This window comes from Myzus persicae, unplaced genomic scaffold, assembly GCF_001856785.1.
Source record: "Myzus persicae strain clone G006 unplaced genomic scaffold, MPER_G0061.0, whole genome shotgun sequence".
NCBI lineage: Eukaryota > Metazoa > Arthropoda > Insecta > Hemiptera > Aphididae > Myzus > Myzus persicae.
In genome coordinates this window covers 557,090-580,522 of record NW_019100482.1, presented here as the reverse complement: position 1 = coordinate 580,522, position 23,433 = coordinate 557,090, and the positions used below count along the sequence as shown (strand labels likewise).

At 27.4% G+C, this 23,433-nt stretch overlaps 1 protein-coding gene across 1 annotated transcript in view; it reads right to left on the bottom strand.

The window, feature by feature from the left end:
- The window catches only part of LOC111027141 (pancreatic triacylglycerol lipase-like), a 31,019-nt gene extending 10,699 nt beyond the window's left edge, over positions 1 to 20,320 (bottom strand). Inside the window, exons 1-3 of the mRNA XM_022305366.1 lie at positions 19,965 to 20,320; positions 6,555 to 6,601; positions 742 to 870 (exon numbers count right to left, since the gene is read on the bottom strand). Of these exons, the coding sequence (XP_022161058.1) occupies positions 742 to 865 (124 nt within the window). The 5' untranslated portion in view covers positions 866 to 870; positions 6,555 to 6,601; positions 19,965 to 20,320. The remainder of the gene's footprint in view (positions 1 to 741; positions 871 to 6,554; positions 6,602 to 19,964) is intronic.
- Positions 20,321 to 23,433: the final 3,113 nt, after the last annotated feature.

Sequence of the window (23,433 nt, the reverse complement as noted above, 5' to 3'; positions counted from 1 at the left end):
TTTTATGGCTAATTGTTATTTGTGAATCACAGGAATACAATAGTCTACAAATCTATGGTAGTTTATCTAAAACCCACTGATTAACTAACATTCTTCAAATAGTTTGAACTGGGTAGTCCGGATTAATCACTATGGGTACTGTTTAATGTGAACCCAGAGTCACATTTAAGATTCATGTACCTATACTTAATTTCAAAGATACATATAATGAAGTATGAATGCACAACCAAAATGAATGTGTCTTGATATGTTTCGACATTAATTTAAAAAAAATTCACTTAATGGTTTTTCAAGATTTGTAATCTAGACACATTGCATACTTCATTGTTGTTCCAAATGGTAATAATTTGATGCTTTATAGAACCGATTCCTCTCCTAGTTCCGTGTCATTTTTCGTACGCAGTCAGAAACTCATAACCGTTTTACTTTAATGAGTCAAATGTTTAAATGTGACAGCAATGACCGAGAAAAACAATTACTTCACTACCTATTAAAAATCTATTTATAGTGTTACTGCCGAGTTGTGTACAAAAATAGATTAATTTAATCGATCACTAAAATGTAATGTAAGTACCTATTATAATATGTGTAATTAAATCAATTATCATCATGTGCCACTAAATCACGTGACGTTTAAGAGGTCGTTAGCTCTCCGTATTGATTCGTTAAAATATAATACGATCGGCGATTGTTTATGCAACCCGGTATAGTATGGTAATTAAAGATAATCGAAAAACTTACATGGTAACCAGGGTATGTTGACCTCTATATGGTTGGATCGTCCCCATTCGAGAATTCCCGCTGCGCCTGACCGCACAAACGTCGCGAGCGTCGCTATGCACAAAGCCACATGACCTCGGACCATACCTCCTGTAGATCAAAAAAAAAAAAGAAATTCATAATCATGCTGATTTCTTATTAAGTACACGCGAAACGCATTAGGCATCCTGATGTAGTTCTAAGTGACTATTGATGTCACAAATTCATAAAAAGATATTGATTTTTAGCGAATTATTCGAGGAATGTCGTTGCGGTTATAGTTTAGTTTGTATAAAGTTTGACTTTCGGAAGCAACACTGTTTAATCAAAAAAAGCTGACATTCTCGCGCGTGTTTATGCAATACAATATCATGTATAAACTCGTTTAAGACAATAACTATTTTATACTTAAATTTATCACATCCTTCTTCCGTCGAATAAGAGAAAATGTGACTATTATCATTTATTATTTTCAATTGTAACACCGATATAAGTACCTAATAAATTCATTTTTATTAAATTTAACTTTAACACATACCAATAAATCGTTAAAGTAATTTTCTTTGTATCATAATATATGTTTTATATATAAGCACTGTGTATTCGTATGCATTCTCGTTAGAGACATGTTGAAAAATATTATTACTTTTTTGTTTCATATTTTCTTTTTTCTTAAACTGTTTGTTCCTATACGACCTTAGAATCGTATCCTTACATTGCAGGTCTCCAAGTCATACTTAGAAAAAACGTACACATTTATTAAATAGCCCATGTTATTATTCAGTAGAATATTCTCTGTATCTCGCTGCTCTCTCGTTGTGTTCAGCATAACATTTTACCTTAAATTAGTAACCCTATACGCTTTGACATACGAGTAGGCACATTAAAATAACTCAAATTGTCCACAAATGTACATAATGTATATGAATATTCGTTTATTATCAACATGAACAATGAAAATATATCATATAATACACTTTTTAAGAGGACGTAAAACTGGTATTTGTTGTCTCCGTCTTACCAGTGCGTAATATGGCAAATTCACGCTCAGCAGAATACCTGTAGCTCCTTTAGTTTAAAAATTAGAGTTACTTTACCCATTTTGGAACTTGATGGTAAGAACATCATTTGTGTTTGTACGTTGGGTTTCTACGATAATTCAATTTTTTAGCAAGTTATATGTATCTAATTTACGGTAAATTAAAAATGGTCATAACTCACTTAAAAATTGAATTATCGCAAAAAACCAACGTACAAACACAATTAATGTTCTTACCATCAAGTTTCATAATAGGTCGATTCACTCTAATTTTTAAACTGAAGGAGCTACAAGTGTTCTGCCTAGCGTAATTTTGCTATATTACGCACTGGTAAGACGGAGACAACAAATACTAGTGTTACGTCCTCTTAAGTGTTATCATTTGTATATTTTATTCGGTACATTTAGGTACTCTGGCTATTATTTACTATAGCCCTATAATGATCCGTGTGTCACTTTGGCAACACACAATGTAACACTTTATAGATGAGTGGGAGATTGGATGTTGGCGGATTAATGATTATTTATTAAACAATGACTCAAACTCAAAAAAAATTCTTTGCTTTGTTATTAATTAGTCATTGTCCAATTGACAATATTATTAAGCATTTAAAAGGCACAAAAATAATCGTAATATTATGACAATTATGACATGTCTAGTAACTTCAAACATGAATATTCGGTGAGAATGTCGAGTCTCCGGAGTTTAATATTCATTTTTGAGTTAATAAACAAAATTTTGTCAAAAACTGGTTAAGTTAGAAATTTCAGTTTTTTTCAAATTGTTATATTGGTTCTCCCGATTATTTTTTTCTAAAAGTACTTGACACAATTTTAACTTTGGATCATCAGAATACCAACTATAGATTAAATTTGATACAAAGAACCACCATCGAATAGAAGTTCAAACATTTTTTCTACTATAATTTAGCAGACAATTTTTTTAAAAATATTTTAAAAATGACATGTAATTTTACATAATCTAAAATAAATTTAAAAAATTAAATAATATTATGTGAGTATAACCATAACATTACTACAATTTTAATTTTACAAATTGCATTGATCTCTCAAAATGGGTTTTGAGTTATTTGTATTATGAAGTATAAATCAGTTTCTCTCCATTCTAAGGTACCTAAAAAAATATCAATGAATTTTAAAAATATTTGTTGAACTTAAATATCGTTATTTTATTTTAATGTATTAAAATTAATTAATTAGTACCTACCTAATCGTTTTTCATATATTATGTTATTAACCTTTAAAATCTATAAATTACATTAAAAAAATATTTTTATAAGTAAAATAAATACTACATTTTCTGTTTATAATACTATAAAACTTAAAAATATTGAAAAGGGTAATTATTTTTAAATCAAGATTTACACACTTCAATCATGTTTAATTTTGAATAATACTTAATAGTGTTTCTACTTTACTCTATTCTTTTAGTAATTTATTTGAATTATTATCAAATAGATTATTAGAAAGTTGAAAGTTCCACATTGTCTGAATTTAATGGTTGTATAACTAAAATACAATATGTACAGTTGTATTAAAACCAGTTATATTTTCTTACCACAAAAGTAGCTTTAAATTACTCTAAATATTATATACCAATTATTTCAGGTTCATTTTTTACTAATAATATTTTAACTAGTTTTTATTTTAAATATTCAATTCCCATATGATATATTAAAATATTAACATATATTTGATTAAAACTTCGAAATAAAATAAGTTCATATAAATTTAAATAGGTATTATAGGTGTGTAATATAAAATTAAAATAAGTTTAATATTGATAATATAAAGCAGAATATACCACTGATTTTCAAAATAATTTAAAATGTGAGCATAGTTATGAAAATATTAAGTGATTTACCTGAGTTAAAATCGTATGAGGCAGAAACGATAGCAATATTGCTATTGTCACAGTGCGTGGAAGTTCAACGATGACTGATGCATTATTTTATGTAATTTTACTGTCATTTAATCATAGATGTGCTTATCCACAACCGCTTATGATATTTTAGTAAATCGTTTTGACATTGAATATCATGTAAATCTACTAAATTCGGGCATACCAATATAAATTATAAATAAAAATGAAAACTAAAGTATTTCAATAGTAAATTGTATATTATTTTATGCATTTTTATTCTTAAATTAGGAACCTATTTAATCGAAATTAATTTTTGAAGATGGAAATATGAAAAATACAAGTTATTTCTAGATAAATTATGTATCATAATTCTACCAAAACAGTTATAAAATATTCAAACTCTTTAATATACGTAGCTATTATTGTATCCAAAACTGTATCGTTTCCCTTTATATTATACAAATTACTAATTTAGTGTTAAAGCTAATATTTAAATATTTTTTTTTATTTTTTTTTTAAAATCAACATTTAAAATCTTCAACAACACTTAACATGATTAAACGATTTTAAACTTTTGAATATGATTCATTTTATACATATTATCTAATTCTCATATTTTCATGAACCATTCTATTCATATTCACGATTATTTAAACAAAAACTTTTTAACCCTACTAAGTTTATATATAACTTTTATTTTAATTAATTAAGGTACCTCGATTTATTATTATGCCACTCTGCATCGAAAATATTCAATAGCTTATATACAGGATGATTCACCAAGCACCCTCGCTCCAATTTTTCTTTTAATATTGAATTTATTAAATTCAGATTTTTTCAAATTTTAAATATAGTACTAAAAGACCATATTTTCAAATTCTTTATATCATCTGTAATACTTAAGAGTGTCTCATGTAGATTTTTCAAAAAAATATACCCCTTTTCAATGTTAATTAATTAGTAGATATTTTTTAAAAAATATTGTTGTACCTAATAGTTCAAAATTCGAACAAGTAGAGACCTAGTTTGTCAGTTACGCAAATGCTTGTAAAAAGAAAATATTCTTAATATAGTTTGGACCATTTTTCCTAAATTATAATTGATATTAGATTAAATAAATCAAAAACGATTCGTTCGAATTTTAATTTTGATACGTCGTGAATCATAAAATATATCAGAAAAATTATCCACTAAATAATTTACAGTATAAAAGGGAAATTCTCGTATGAAAAAAATAAGTTGTATCAACACAAAATACTCCTTAAGCAGCATAAAAAATCTTATTTGTTAGAAAATATAGTCATCAAGTACTTTTCAAAATTCCGGAAATTAGTTTGTTAATAAATGCATTATTAAAGATAAAAACTCACCCCATTTATTTGCATTCTTGGAAAATCACCCTCTATACCAATGTAAAATCAATAGGTATTATACATATGATTTAAAAAAATCTAAATTGTATTGTATTTTGTTCTACACTAATAATTATTTAAGATTGTTAAACATAAATTTAATTTAATGTTTTAATAAATATTAAGATAAAAAAAAACTTCTACAGACAATCTCAACAAAAAAAATATAACGAAAGTAATATTTTTAATTTAAATTTAAAATTTTGAAAACTTCTTGTTTTTAAAAATGATGTATAATTTTTTTTTGTATTATGGAGAGCTAAATATTTAACACAATATTAGCTATTTGTTTATTTTCGTTTAGTATAAGTGTATGACTTAAAAATCGTGAACTTACAATTTATTTATGGGTTCAAAATTTGAACTTTAAGTTTGATCTACCTACGACACTTTATTTTTAACTATAGTTTAACTTTTTGATTAAATTTGGGCATTTAAATGTATTTGACAACAATATTAATATTTTCAATAAATGTGAAGAAACGTTGATTAGATCAATAAAATATATTATATACATCATTATCCACTAAGTATCATTTTTTTTTCAAATTTGACGATGTTCAATTGGAGCATTCAATACAAAAGTATTCCTTTTAAAAATGTGGCTATTTTCATAAATTTATAATCTGTTACCTTAATTAAAGGTTAAACATTTTTTCTTTTTTGTCATAAATATTAAATCCCAAATCTATAAACAAGTCACTGAATAACTATGAAAGGGAATATTATAAAATTATATTCCTATATCAATCCTATCACTATAGGTGCATTTCACACCCTTGTGAACTTATCACTTTATTATAAAATACGAGTATTAATTAAACAGCTTATTTATGAAGATATCATATAATATTATGATATTATTTACTGTAAGTTTAAAATAAATTTCATTATATAAAATGTATTACACACAATACATTATAATATAATATACCAAGGGTCTCCAAACTAAGGGAAAAAAACAAAAATAATAACGAAAAAGTTATCCCCCCCCCCCCACTTGGCCACCACAAGACCGTAAATAATCTAAAAACGTGTATAATATCCAAAATCATTATTGGTCTCATGTGTAAATTATATAGAAGTATAATATTTAAGTATATTCTAAGAACTATTTTTTAACATATTTATAAATATATATATATATTTCTATGAGATTAAAAACTATATGTCTTTAATATTTTATGTCGACCTTGAATAAAAAAGTTTGGAAGTCCCTGTCATAGATTATCAGGGACAAAATATGAGTTTTACTTCAAGATAACAATAAGCAAATAGTCCAACAGTAATTCAATAATTATTGAAAGTTATCCATTTCAATAGTATTAGAAAATAGCAAAACATACGTACATTAAGATTATACGAATTGATATTATTACTATAGTTTATCAAATATAATGTAATACTTAATATTTTAATAACAAATTTAATTTTTTAATTATTTAATTATTAAACTCACCGTCCAGACAGAACTTGGTCCTTACTGAGCGTCATTCAGATAAAAATCTAGAAAAAAAAATGTTAATTAAAACTAATTTTAATTTTAATATTAGTATGTTGACATCTTAAAAACCTAAATTAGATAATATTCTTTAAAGTTAAAACTGTTAGTCTTTGAATAAATAATATAAAATATGTCACAACACACAATAACACAATTATATTTTATATAATATTCTATGTACATAATAATGTAGGTACGTGTACTTATATAATTTATATACTCTTAGCGTTAACGATTTAAATTACAGCGAATTGTAGTATTTCACTAAAATTTGATTTTCATGTCGCCCAACCACCTATATCACTATACCTAGAGGATAGTAGAATTTATACTTTTCAAGATGTTCACGGTAATTCAACACAATACATTTATTGAACCATATTCTAAATTAATCATCTTACGTATTTCAATCACATTATAACATATTTCAACTATGTTTATTCCGTTATTCGTATTTATTTAACCAATATTTATTTTATAGTTATTTTCAAATCATTGTAATCCCTGTTTAAATATATAATAACAATACAATATACGTACATCAGATTACACTGAGGCGTGAAAATCAAGCGTACGTGAGTTACTGTAACATTTGTAACACGGAAATTAAAAACTTCTTTGAGTAAATATTTTATTATTCATTGCTATTTATAACTAAATATGCAAATTATGACGAAGTTTAATTGTGAGTATTACTAAAAATTCAAGTTTATGTAACTACCTACGTTGATTACGAAACACCTTATTTTTTTTTTTTAATAAAAACTTGACCAGAACTAGTAATTCATTACAACTATTTTTGTGTTTTACAACTTTCTTTCTAATCTTAAATTTGAAGATCAATTAATAATAACGTAGAAAAAACGTGATAAATTATATTATTTAAACACTTTACAGTGTAACGAAGTAATAAATTATTTTTCCTACATTTAAACTAAATTTTTAAATATTTTAACATGAGTCGTTACACTGAAAGTTAAAAAATATACAGAATACTACTGGGTGATTCAATAACCATGTTAACACCCATAGTCTTCTGTAATAATTGATTTATTCAAAATCTGATTTTGAAAATATTTAAGTACTGATGCTTAATAAGGACAGTACATCCAATTTTTTAGATTTGTATAACATTACATTTTAGTGTCCTGTAGTGTTGGCATCGATGTAAAAACGTATTTTTCAATTGAGAACCAACCTTATTTTATTGTAAATTGTGAAGCAGATGATTATTTTGAAAATGTTGATGTATTTAAATCAAAATGTGTAGTTTCTGATAAACTGAATACATATGTGTATTATTAAGGATAATAATCCTTAAAAACTGTTTTGAAAAAATATAAAATAGATGTTGGATTTAGTATTTATTATACTTGGAAAACTTATAATAACTATAACAATTATATATTATTATGTTATATAACTATAACAAATTATAAAATGTTGACTGCTATAGATAAATATTTATTACAAAAATGTCGAAATTTTCTATTCCAAATCCTTTATCTTTTACCTATCTATTATCTTTATTGCGCAAAATCAAATAACTCGAAAACTACTCGTTCGAGTTTTGATTTAGATACATCGACACTTTCAAAAAAAAGTCATTGTATCAACAATTTATAACAAAATGGTAATTCTCTTTTGAAAAAAATTAGTTGATGTCTCCACAGAGCACTAATTAAATAATAATAGTATATAATATAAGTAATTTGAATATTTGAATAAACGGTGCTTAAGTATATTTTAAAGTTCCAAAAATCAGAAATAAAGGACTATGGTGGTGAGAAGGTGAGTGTGCATGATGCAGAATCGTTCTGTGCATTCCTATGTTTTTAAAACAATTCGTAAATATTTTGAATTTTTGATGTTTTATTCGCCATAATACGTATAGGCATAATACAAATGTTGTGGGGAATGTAGGTATTAAGTGACCACGGTTGACCAAATATTAACCTATGGACTAAGTTTAATTGGTTTAAAATATATTAAATTTATATGGTGCATTTCTAAATAATGTACTTTACGAAGTGCTTTAATTAAAACGGAACGTGAAACAAATAACAAATATTTAATTAATTGATTTTATTTAATACCAGGTGAACAGCTCGGGCATTCTATGTGACAACGAAAACAATATATGCCATATTGGCATGATGCAAAATTTCGGTGAAAAATATAACGTGAAACATACCGTCGTAGAAAAGTGGAATTTAATATTCTACCAAGTTACTCTGGCAGGCTATAGACATAAAATATGTGACAAATAACAAAAATGTTTCGGTATATATATATTTTTTTTTAAATAATAATACCGTACGTGTTACGTGTATGTGGTACGAATGGAATGGAAATTCCATCGGTTTCCATTCAAATCTATTCAAAAGAATATTGTATGAACATAATATACCGCATACCTCAATAATAATTAAAGTACCTATAGAGGTGGATTAAGTACAGAATATAACCTATTTTAGTTACATCGCGTACCCATAATTCATGTTGTTTCGTCAATAATCATTATAAATTTAAAATTGGAGCAAACCGTTTTCTCGCCGTAGACGAGGTAACTGTTACAGAGACAATATGTATTAACTAGCCGATGTAACGCATTTTTTATCCGTTCGTTTAAAAAATCGAAAGTGCCAATAATTGTACGAACTATATAATATTATATTCGGTATAAAAAAAATGTTCAAAATGCACAAGAAAACCTGGAATCATACCTCGTCCCTGTAACGCTCGTGGGCGTAATTACGCGTCTTACGAAATGTTCGGTTTATTCAAAAACGAGTAGTGATAAAATCATTAAAAGGATACCTATACGTACTAAAATATACGGGTAGGCGTAACGGGCGGGTACGTCGCGCAGGCGGTGGTCGTATAGGTGCGGTTCCACAACGGTCACATCGCTATTTTAATGTCTGGGTACAATTAATATTTGGTGCGATTTTAATATTTTTTCGGGAAAACTACAGTTAGTACGGTCAAACGGACTACACCGTTTTCCCCTCGTACAGGTAGGTCTATCAAAATACGCACGTGCCCGTAATGATTGAATATTATATTCTCTGATTTTACCTCGCGAGAAAGCGGTTTCACCCGTAAAAGGTTCATAACCTTAGGCGACAAGAAGTGCAACAGCGTTCGGATACCGCCGCCTCCGCCGCTGCAGCTGCGTTATAGTTTACAGAAGGTCAACGTTGTTTTGTTGTGGTCAGCACGCGACAGACGGCTAATGACGTTATGGTATTGTTTCGGTAACCGATTTTTATTACGGTGCGCGCGTAACCGATGTAAACACACTGCAGTGGTCATACGCAGACATACCTCACCGTGTCTGGAACGCGTTTGGAATTTCTTCAATACGTCTTTCTATATTTTCTATGCTTCTCTCTCGTCGACACTATTATTATATTTTTTCTCGCATTCACGCAAGTCTTAGAAAAAAAAAAATAATAAAAAATAAAAATAAAAACATAAATACAAAATTGTATACATTTTTTTTTTTTACGTCTCAATACATTCTAGAACTACGTAACACACAATATCGTTCATCGAAATCCCTACTTACGAGACGTGTGTGTGTGTGTGTAAGCAGATAAATCGATATGTGTGTGTGCAGTTATGGCGGTTTGTAGGCCATTCGTATTTCGCCTCGCGTTCATAGTTTATTGTGGGTAGCTTATAGTTTTTATAGTTTCGTTAAAATATCGTAAAAGTGCATAACAATATTATATTATACGCTGCAAGTACCTATAGAATATCATAATACACTAGTGACCGGTAAGACTAGGTATATTCCACCACCAAACACGCATGTCTTGTTGATACACGACCCGAAAAATAATATCTTATATCGGCGTCATAATATTATTATTGCATACAAATGCCGTCCAATGTGGGGTTGAATGACATTGAATATCCTCAACAAATTATTGAAAAATATTACGTTCATCTACATCGGATCAGTGTATTTTTGTCGATCTTAGAACCCAAACTTCTTTAAAATAAGATGTTTGTGTTGTACATTCGTACCTGCATCAGCTATGTCCTATCTATTTAATTATTGAAGATACAGCAGTATATTTTAGAACCGAAAGATCAAAAAAATAACACAACGAAATATTGTATGATAACAAATTTAAATTTAGTTTCACTGTTTTTTCTCGAATTTGTTTTTGATTACTTCCTGAAAATCGTCTTTTATAGTGTCGTTTGATTTCAAAAAAAAATGTCACATAACTACTGATGGTTACCACACGCTGCACTCGGTATAACCTGTGTATAATAAGAGTATAAAAATTAATTTTACCTACCTGCATAACTATTTTAACGATCATCTCGATGACTCGATAACATCACACGACGATTAATTACTTCCTAAACACAATATTCAACGTTGGATCCAATTTTGCGATTATCGTTATCATTTACATCTAATCATTTATTATTATTTTTTTTTTTTGTCATATAAACTCTTTGATTGAAATGACAAGTTCTTCTGAGTCTATTTCGCAGTCAAGCGACTTTCTCCAACATGATATTCCTTATACGCCTCCGTGTAGACCCGAGGGGTATTATACGGGTAGACTAAAATAACAGTAGCAGCGGTTAGAAAGTAACGAATGTTCATATATTTTTATATACCTACGGTCAGCCTGCACCATGAGGCATTTCAAAATGATGGAACACCGGGGGCGAGCAGTTTTCACTTTCGCTTCCCGATTCCTAGACATGAATAAATCTAGATGATACACCATACAAATTATAATATGTCCATTGCTCGCACGAGTAGTTTTAATATTCAATGAAAATTATTTTTTACTGCCGACTCGAAAAAAAAAAGCGACCTATTATATGCACAGCTAACTTTTTTTCCCTCTGCAGTGTGATAATAACATACAACATGATAATACGTACATTTTATACATTCTAAATAATATGTTATAACGATTTTACCAATTATTTTTTTTAAATAGTCTCGTTTTTATATCGTAGATATAAGTAAGACTATATAGACATAATTCAATCAACATTGAGAAGAAATGATAATACCTAGGTAAGACTTTTTAAAAATGAAATAGGTATACCTACACGTGTACGTATGTAATTATTCTTAGTGAACTTGCTCTACTTCGATAGGCTCACATATATCTACTTACCTATCCGAATTATTTGCATACTTCACTGTTTTGCCCTTCCGTCGTAAAAAATATTATATTTATATTATTCTATGATTTAGAACATAATACTATGTTATTGAAAAAAAATAGTTAAGTGGGCACCTACCTACCGCGACAGTGTTAATGTATAATTTGTCATAAGTCATGATCATTGCAATATTATTGAATGAGGTACGTTTACCGCGAGTTATAAGCACGAAATTGTTCTATGTTACACTTTAAATGAAATGCGCATTCATATATATTTAAACAGCTATTAAATATAGTATCAAACAAAATTCCTTGTAAAATGATGTATTTCAATGCCATTTATTGAAGTAAATCGGTATCCTAATTATTAGTTATTACCAACGTAAATCAATATCAAATTACTTCATTACCTCGGTGAGAATAAAACAACACCGGAGTATCGTAGAACGTACCTATATACTTATACATCATAGTAGGTACTAGGTAGGTAGTTGAGTTCATATTACTGTATGTTTCTGAATGATCAATATCCCGTTGCGAAAATTATAGTTCTCTAATAGATTGTGTATAATGTGATATAGCCTATAGGTATATATGATATTAGCCACGTTACGAACATTCCCATAACTCTTTTTTATTAGCCGATTTTGCCAAGAGCCCAAAACCCAAACACGTCAGTCGTTGCTACGGTTGTAAAACCGCGATGGACATTTACTAAAGAAAGTGTTTGATAATTATTGAAATGCAAAACCTCGCCACTATAAGTATTCGTTAGGAGACTTGCACGGCCATTATGTGCAGCTTGCATTTTGTTCGAAAGTGCCTAAAGTATTGGTATTTTATTGTTTGATTTTATACATACAAGACAACATTATTTTGTAAGTGTACCGGTTACCAAGTGAAATGTCAAAGATGTAGTTGCATCTGATTGCAAAAACTCCTACGAGAGTTGCAAGACGACTGCGGCAGAATATGCACAAAATAACACGCATGGTGATATGAAGCGTTGTGAGTACTATTAATGAGAGAAGAGATTAATAAAACGAAAAAATTCAGGTCATTAAAAACGATAAAAAAAACTAATTGTCATTCTAAAAAGCACATCAAACACTTATCGAGATGACAATCGTATCGATATGTATAAATCACTAAGTAGTGATGGTTTAAGATTGAATCGCTCTGGTCGCATAATATAATATTGTTGCGCAATGCACATTGTATTTTTTTTTTACCAAAATTAAAACAGTAATAAGCCATTCAGAGAAAAGACAAAAGATTATTATTCAACCGCTGCACAATTTCATACTTATATTATTTTCATTACAAATTTAAATACTTATGTTTTGAAATTGTCAGGTTTTTAATAATATTTTTTCCTTTATTACTCGGGTAGGTACCTACAATGTGTTAAACAATATTTCATCCAACTTAATTAATATTTAAACCTCTAATCGGTTCATTAGTCGCGGAGAAATACACACAAAATCATCTTCTGCAATTATATTTTAAATAACAAGTTTAATTAAATAACGAATACAATTAAAAATGCAGGATAGTGTTTAATCGACACTATTTTTAACTAATCGTACCTCATTGTCCCACTATTAAGTAGTATAGTAACACTACAAAAAAAAAAAAAAAAACAGAATATTGTGAAATCAAAAACCGTCATCTTCCTTTTCTTCAGATGTAATATGTAACCATTATATTAAAATATAATTTTAAAAAAGACATGAACATAATTAATAACTAATCATCAGTCATTAGCCATTACAATAGTTCATTTATGTAATATAAAAACTGTCTATTACCTAATTTAAAGTAAAATTATAAGTATTTTTTCCAACAGGTAGTTACCTATAGTTAACTAATATAGTAACAATAGATGAATTGTTAATTTGATAAATCTTTCAAACATGAAATATCTTATGAGTAGTAAGACTATAATCGATAGAAAAACACCGATTAAATAAGGAATAGTTTTGATTTAAATGCGAATCGTCCATTAATGTTTCAAAATTACTCACATTTGCATAGTATATGAACTTTAGAAAAGTGATTAGACTGATTAAACTATTATAAATGACATGTTCCAGTCAAAGTGTATTAATCTAAAAAAATAATACTTTATGCAATCAACAGAAATGACTGCCCAACCATGGACGATAATGCATTCGCTGTGTTCAAACAAATTATTTGATTTATTGCAGATTTTCAATTTCTATACCAAAAAAATTTTATCCCGCAATAATTTTAAATACCCATATGATTTTATAAGTCCATGTTATTATTTCTTTTAAATTTGGAATTAATGTATTGTTTTATCATTGTAGATAATAGATACCTGTAAACAATACAAAATAATACTGTATTAAATTACAACTAAAAGACCTTGGAAAAAAATCTGATATTTTCGAATTGTATAAATACTCCGAAAAGAAGTACCGACGATCTACTCACATACCTATACCTATACACTTTTAAAATCGCATTGTAATGAACAGCTTCAAATGATACGTTTGGGTCTCAACAAGCCATTTTTCTTTCTTTCACTTGTAGACTGGCATTATACATTTTCATTTTTTCATATCATATTGCACTCATTTGCACACACTTGCCATTTATACAACTAACATTAAAACAACGGACAGAAATACAGAATATTTTTGACAAATGAATTATTATACCTGTTATAGAGTATATTTTTTATTTAACAATAAGTCATTGCTAAAGCTCTTATTGTTATCTACGGCTGAGGACTAAAGCTATATATGTATATATTTACGGTTTAACTATTACAATTAATATTGTGATGACAAATAATTTGTGTATGTCACGTGAATGACCTTGTTTTAACCACTGTCGGAGTGATGCTGCAGCTACGCAGGTATAGATTTTAGTGTACAGCGACTAACGAACCAAATATTGGACATTAGCCATTAGGTTTCAAATTTGGTTTCAAATTAATAGATAAAGAAGAATAGAAATACAAAAAAATTATTACAGCATTTCCACCGTCAGAATCCATACAGAATAAAAACATAATTTCAATACTAAGCACTTTATCCCTATTGCTTAGCCAGCCCAAGATCCAAAATAATAATGAATGCGTAGGTAATAGTAAATAACTGGTTTAATTGAATAACATCCTTAACTAATATAATATAATTCTCGATTAAATGACTAAACATTATAAACGTAAGCCTTATAGATGATAAATGTAGTTTGATATTTGCATTGATAGTAATGTGTATGATTTTTATTTAAATATTTCCCCCATGGTCACTATTGTTATAAGGGTATTATAAATTATTCCAATAGGAGAAGTGCCCCAAAAGTTTCGAACAGACAGTAGTTAAAACGCATAAGAATCAATTCAAAATATTATCAAGATGGGATTTTAAACTTAACACAAGTCACATTTAAATAACCTACTTAATTTTAACAAAACAATTATTAATTTAAGTATTTCTTATAAATGTTGGAAAAAATAATTTAATTAAAATTTTTAATTTTACTAAAGATTGTTCATAAATTGGTCGATTAATCCTATTATTAGTGTAACCTGGGAGCATCTTTTTTAATTTTGACAGATAACTTTTTATTCGGTTTTAGATACCTTTATTATTTCATATTACTGCTTTAAAATACAAGAAAAAAGTTAGTACGTATTTATATAGGATATCTGATTTATACGATTTATGTGACATTTAGCTATTATATTGTTATGACTTATGTTATATAACTTTTATTTAAGAACTGTTAGTTAATAAAAGTGCTATCACTTCTATCCATAATAATATTAAAATCATCCATGTGAATGTTTACAAAGATGTTTGCTCATAGTCCTATTTTAACCCTTCTCTCTCAACATAAAAAAATGGTTTACCGTAGAAATTTATTAAAATTTAAAATATGTGTTCGTTTTATATAAACAGTTTGATGAAACAAAAATAAATCGGTCAAGAACACCATATTCTGCAGTCACTATATATTTATATTCATCACGTTATTAATTATTTATAAGTTTACTTACAATAATCTCATACAAGATTGACATACAAATTTAATATGATTTAAAAATTTTAATATTATTATTAAATAGTAAAATTCAAACATTTGTGATGGTTATTAATCACTTCAAATAGAAAATACCATCGGGCGAACAATTATAATTTTTGCATTATAAACATATTTATTTTATAATGCTTTAACCATAGATTTTGCACAAATTTTTTTAAGCCATCCAACTGGAATTATATACATTAGGCTTATAGCTGTATAATAATATGAATATAATAGTATAAGTTAATGTAAAAGACTAGGTAAGTATAATTCATAGTAATTCACACATCATAAGTCAGTTTACACCAAAATTAATATTTTTTATGATGTACAATGAAGTAGAAGTCATAGTCTTTATTTATTTGTAGTAAACATTTTTTTTTGAGTAGGTATACCTACATCATAATGATTATGCTTATTAGTATAATGTAGTATATTTATTAGCTTGACGACGTCGTTAAATAAAATAGTTTAAAATATAATATAATAGTACGTATATAGTACCTGTGTGAACAACTACCTAGGTGGGTAGACAGGTAGCTATTCAAAATACAATCATCATAATATTATGTATGCGATTTAAAAGTGTAATTGAGTTCTACAATAAATAATAAGAATATTATATTACAACTGTAGTCAAATATATCTATATTCTCAATAACTATTAACTAATAACTTGATTTTATGAATCATATTATTGAAATATCAGAGATATAAGGTATGTGGAACGTCTACGTGCATTTGTGTTTAGTAATAAATATACGAGTAGCATAGGTACCTAAGTTATTATAACATGATGTATAACGTTCTTCCACTTTAATATTACAAAATGTGGTGGAGCTACATTTGAGTTTCGGTATAATATATTATACCTACGCTATATAATAAAAAGTAAAAACTTGTTTTCATAACATGGAATTAAAAAAATTCATATGAAATGTAGGTACATAATAATTTCGGTTTAAATATAGAAGAGTGAATTTTAATACAATATTAAAACATTGTCGAAAGTGTTGTTACTGCATGTAAGTGCACATCTCATTCGAGAAAATATTCCACGTGGAGTTCAGTTAGATGCCGCACTGTGCTCACTGAAAATGAGACAAATTAAAAAAAAAACTCAACTTTAAACACCAATTTGTCCTTCAGAATTAAAAATAATATTTATATAGGTTTATCGGGTTGCCTATTATTACTTATTTTCACTTACTCGTAAATTATAATAAAACATAAAGATATAGTTACACAGTTTATTATTTTTAATTTGGTCTTAATTGTCCTCGTTTTTTTTTTTTTTAAGTATTGAATAGAGAAAGTAAATACAAGTGAATTCTGTGTATCAGGTAGAAGAATACGTTTCCGTCAATGATAAAGAGCAATTATACGAATAACGTTAATGAACTTCCGCAGGCGATCGACCTTCGACCACGAAATTGTTTTTGAAAGTGAAAACACCCGTTAATACAGGGATACTGGTAGTTATATTTTAATTTTATGAATGGAGTTACATAATGTAAATTCAATCTTATTAATACGGTTTTGAGTGCATTTTTTTATTAATTTATTCCAGTGCAAGGGTGGCATACGTTGTACAAACAGTTATATTTCTATTTTTAAAGAAGACCTATTATGATGTTTTTTTTTTTTTTAAAAAAAAAAGCTAAGATTTTAAACTAAAATAACATGTAAAGTATACATCATCTCGTGTGTTATCATTTAACAGACTTAATTTAAAAATAATGTACCTACATAATTTTAAGTTTATTGTTATCAATTATTGATTTATAATTATACATTATGTTATGTAGACACGTCTAACAAATGTATTAGTTGAAACGATTATTTACGGCCAACTTGCAGTGTGATTGTGTTTATATTTATTTATATTAACAAAATGACACCACAGGTGTTAAGATTACGAATTTATGAAAATTGTATAAAATAGAAAATTTTTACATACCATGTAATGATATTCATGTACGTCTAATAAAATGATTACCTATATTACTTATTAAAGTAACCGTTGAAAGATTAACTAATTTACTACTGTATAATACTCTTTATGCCAATCAATAATACCTACTCATAAGGTCATAACCAATTACACCATTCATCAAAATGTAACCAAATTTTATCCACAACATGTTCTAGATTTAACAAAATATATTTAATTATCAACTCCCTTATTCTTCAAAATTCAAAGCATGCAAATTTATAATACGATTGCGGAGAGCAATTGCTGTTGAAGGTTTTTATTGATATGGAAATAATTATAGCGCCACAAAAATGAATTATGAATGGGTCATCAAAGTCAATATTTTTGATTCGAGCCCGTGACCTATGTTCTTTCAAACGCGATTATCAAAAATCAAGTTAGTACCATGGTGTATAACTATGCATGGACAAATTATGCATGATTTTCTTGCCCGGATATAATTCGCAAAACATTCAATTTGATTCTTATAAAATTACGTTACGCAATAGCTACTGCAACTGGTGACATAGAGTGAGAGTACATTTATGTCTGCCCGTATAGCAGTTGGTATTTGAAGAGGGGAAAATATGCGAAATAAAAGTTGTCGGGGATCAGTAACCAGATTTAGTGTTTATCTTAGTAGGTTTACATCATAATGTCCGACCTTCTTTTCTATGGGCCAATATCCAACAATTTATTCGAATAAGTGTTTGTTATCTAAATATAGTAAATACTCATTTAAGATTAAATAATAAATAAACCTCATCCTGAATAAATAATTTTCACAATACCTTACACCTTTTTATGTACAATAATATTATTGTGCTTACTTTTTGCCACCAAAATATTTCCATTTGCTGCAGTTTATTATTGCTCTCTATCAATTTCGTCACATTTTCTAAAATCATCGGCAGTTTTATATTTTTTTGCAGATGTCAATAAAATTGTAATCACTTATTGTGATATTAGCAATATACTTATCAATAAATAGCATATATAATTATACTTTTAAATTGTATACTCTCAAATCAATAAATGGCCCAAATGAAACAATGACTCTGTATCGGTATTCGATTTGTAATAAAAGGTCTACTCATTTGTATTAACTAAATGAAAGAAATTAACAATATAAAAGTTATAATTTACATTTTGAGCGGAATAAAATGGTTTTATTTATTATGGCCACCTCGCCTATAAATGAAAAATTTAACATAATAATTGTGGTACAAAATATATGTACTTGGAGAGGTTGGAGAATTTTTTTATTTACCGGTGTGTTCCATACGAAAAGCAGACAAATAACCGTAAATAAATGTAAGCAATCGAAAATCACTTATTTTTTAAAAAAATGTTGATCATATTTACATGGTAAACTAAGCTACGCCAAAACTCTATTTTCAAATGCAAAGATTCATCATTAGATGGATCTCAATTATTTAAAAACACCTGTTATATTGGTTCAACAATTTTAAATTTTAGCCTTTGAATATTAATTTTGTGACGTATACTAGCATAATGTACACTTATAATGCACCCATTATTCGTATTAATATGTAGGTACTGATTCATTTAATATCACATTTACTTATAATATAAGTTTATAACCGAATAAACTGCATTTATTAAAAAAAATTGTTCTATACATTACCTATCTAAGTAGTTAATTATATAGTAACTATTTAAGTATATTATTATACAACACTAAATTATATTTTTTTTCAGTTTAACACTGGTGAAAGAAACCAGACAAGTCTTTAACAACTTATCTCTATAAATTCTAAAATTAAATTTACAACTTTTATTTTTAAATTTTAATTCATTAAAACTAATATACAAATATGTATTTGTATCCAAGACAGTTCAATATTTGTCACATATGGAGAAGTTTTTTTAAAAATAAATTTAAGAAATTTTAGAAATTCGTTCATGACCTGTGCTTGTATTAAATTTTCTCGATATTATCACTTATAACATACAGATTGTAAATATTTTTAGAAAATTAAAAAAAAATACTTTTTTTAATATTTATTTAATGATAATACAAAATGTTTGAATAATTGACTGATTATTTTATTGCACATCTACGATTTCGTAATTATTAAATTAGGTCCCTACATCCCATATTCTTGAAGTATAAACATAAGTACCTATAGTAAAACATGTATTTACCTGATATTATGAGGACCGAATTTCATATTTTGAGACAGCTTGAAATACTTGGTCTTTCGGCTCGTTGTCATCCTAGTATTATAACAAACTATATGTAGCTATTTTTATCAAGCATAGATAATCCGTTTTTTTTTTAAATCCACTACAGTGATTAGAAAACTCAATAATTGTTGTTAAAAGGCTTAAGGTTTGTGTTCATAAAACGTACTAACATACAAAAGTTACAATTTATTTAACAAAATTAACAAACCACGCGGATAGTTAACTGACTACGACGAGTACTTTGTTATTATTATCTAATTTGCTTTTGTCCATCAAACATTATGTCTATTCGGATACTGAAGCGTCACGATGGAATCGCTTTCCATTTCAGCTGCCCCACTATATGGCATTCATACGTTTGGATTACGTCTGTGCAGGAGTACCGTGACTCGAATGTCGAGGACCGGTTGGGTTGGGTCAGGTGAACGTGTTATGAGTTGGTCATCTGTTTAATGTTTTTATTCTCTTTTACTCCCGGAAAAATACCGTATTGAATGTGATATATTACTATTATTATTGTGGTACCTATTATAGTGAAAAACAAAAATATTAGTCGAGTTGGGTAGGTACTCGAAAATGTATAAATAACAACAAATTTTAATACAGAAAATGTAGGGACTAATGAAAATAGCAACAATCACAAATTATTATGATTCCTGCAACAAAGTAGTATTATGACAAAATACTAGACAGTGGAGTAATCGATTAAACACGTCCGAGATCATTTCAAATAACTACCTAGTGTTTATGTATGATTGATTTCATTTCACTATCATCCTACGCAGATAACAGTACTTACAATAAATTAATAATTATTTGTGAGTTCAACAAAGACACGTGGAAAATAAGACATCATAAAATCACTCAGATAATTACACTATTTGTTTTTACATCATTTTATTATATATTAAACTGAGTATTTTTTTGTTTGATGATAAGGCGACTCGAATTGATGTGAATTAAATCGATGCAGCACAAATCAAGAATACGCATCAATCGAAAAATTGTAAACATACTTAATGAAATATCATTGAATAATTATTATTTACTGGAAGATTTAATGGACCTATAGAGCTACAAATATAGTTAATGTGTTAAAATCAGTAATATATTAATTAGTTTATCGTATCCTTGTTAAAATCTCTTTAATAAAAAAAAAATATATATTAATTATTAGTCATTATATACCTACACCTAAGTAAGTCGAAAAATTCATACCTTTGATATAAAAATCCGGAAACTTAAATACGTCGTTAGTATTCACCCAAGAAGAACAATTTAAAAATGAAAAACAAGAATTTTTGTATAAAAAAAATATATTTTTTACTTAAAAAAAATGTTGAGAATTTAAAATTGTTTGATCAGTGGGTAAAATTTGTATTATGTTTGTTTCGAAAAAAAAGTTAAAATGGTTACTACCCTCAACGAATACTTTTAGTTAACTAATATAATAATATTAATAAGTATAGGTAGTAAGTATAAATATTTGTATAAATTTACATGTATGCATACATTTCTATTTTTGAATGAAAATAAATAAATAATAATAATAAGTATACCTACTTATAAAGACAGGTTCATATTATATATCTATTGGCGGAAATTGATTGTGCAGCCAAATAATATTATTTTGATAGTTCATAACTGAACTATAGTAAAAATAGTTGTACCTAAATGTACGCTTGGAGCTCCAATACATTAAAAAATATAAATTTGTGCAGCGAAAATTAATTTACTAAGACATATTATTCGTTACTTTCTAGATAGGTACATAATACTTACATTTTCTAAATATTTATTGTAATTATTCGTAATACAACTTTAAACTACTTTCAGTGGTGGATATCAAATTATAGAATAATCCAACTAACAAGGATTTAATAAAAAAAAACTGCCTGGTGACTATAAACATAAATATAATGACGCAATTTATTACAATAATCATATAAATTTATTATTACTGAAAATCAGACGTCAAATGATAGCTTTCCTAATGTTTTATCTTCAACTATTGCTGTATTTAGTAAAATATATAGTTGCCATTTGCCATTTTTCGAAATTAAAACGTATAAACATGAAATGAGTGGTTCATAAAGTAACTATATATATATTACACGCATATATGCCAATCTAGGTTACCCGCAATGATCAACAACATTATATAATATTGAATTAAATGAAATAGAGTATTGAGAGTCTGAGATACGACTCTGTATTTTCGATTTTATATTTACGACCCAGTTACATAGAAAAAAAACACGTTTTGTCGACAGAAAAATAATAAGTAAATTAATTAAAGCCAAATAGAATTTTATAAAACGCAAAGAAAATCTTGATTACCTATATCTAACGTATAACTGCAGTATAAGTAGATATATATTAAAGTGAAGCACATTGAAATTTTTCTTTTAATTTCTGCATTAATACATGTTTTTTTGAACATTACCAGAAAACATTTATCAATATTTTAACTTTTTTATGTTTGTAAATTGTATGCGACAAATAACAAAATTATACACCTATTTGGTAGGTAGGTATTCTAATTTTTACTTACAAAATATGTAGAGTTTAATTCACTAGACAATGATGCTAATTATTACTAATACACATCGTCCATAAGCCACAGTGCCCGTTATTAGAATTTTCGTGCATTAGCATTTTTTTATGATTATTTTGATGTACGTTATACATGCGTATAAAATCAGGTTCACTATGAATCAAAATATGAAAGTTTTTGAGTAATTCTGACTTTTTAGGACATATTTCATATTCTTAAAGCAAAGCGAGGCTTAGAAGCAATTTAAATTTTTTGAAGAAACAAAACATTTGTAAAATATTTTTGATAAGTATTCAAAAACTCAAGATTTCCATGTTTTACATAACTAAACCATTCAAACGATTTCTTCTCTTGTATTGCCATATGGGTAAGATAACTTACTATAAAATGTAATGAGGCCCTTTCCTTCTCCCACCAGTCTTAACTCAATCTGGGATAACACAAACAAACATTTTGCTAGGTCAGGTGTAAGTACAAGCTATATTATAGCTTATATATAAGCATACATCTTATGCTTTGCATATTTATTTTTTTAATGCGAGCCCACTGTCACGTGAAGCTAAAATAGAAAGGGCAGAGACCAGAAGTAAAATACGCAATGTTTACTATTTTTTTCGATAATGTCAATAGACGGTTGCCTCATAAAAAGTATTATTCTATAACTATATAATATGCTCCCTGGGGTTCGAAATATAATAATAATGCAATAGGTAGATATTATATTTTCAAATGGAATAAATAAAAACCACTATTCACTACAAACGACGAAAATTAATACAAATCACACAATGCACCTGCAATGTTTTAATAAAATGATTCAATTATAAAATCGTTTTTGTTCATCATACTATGTTTATTGTTATATTTACT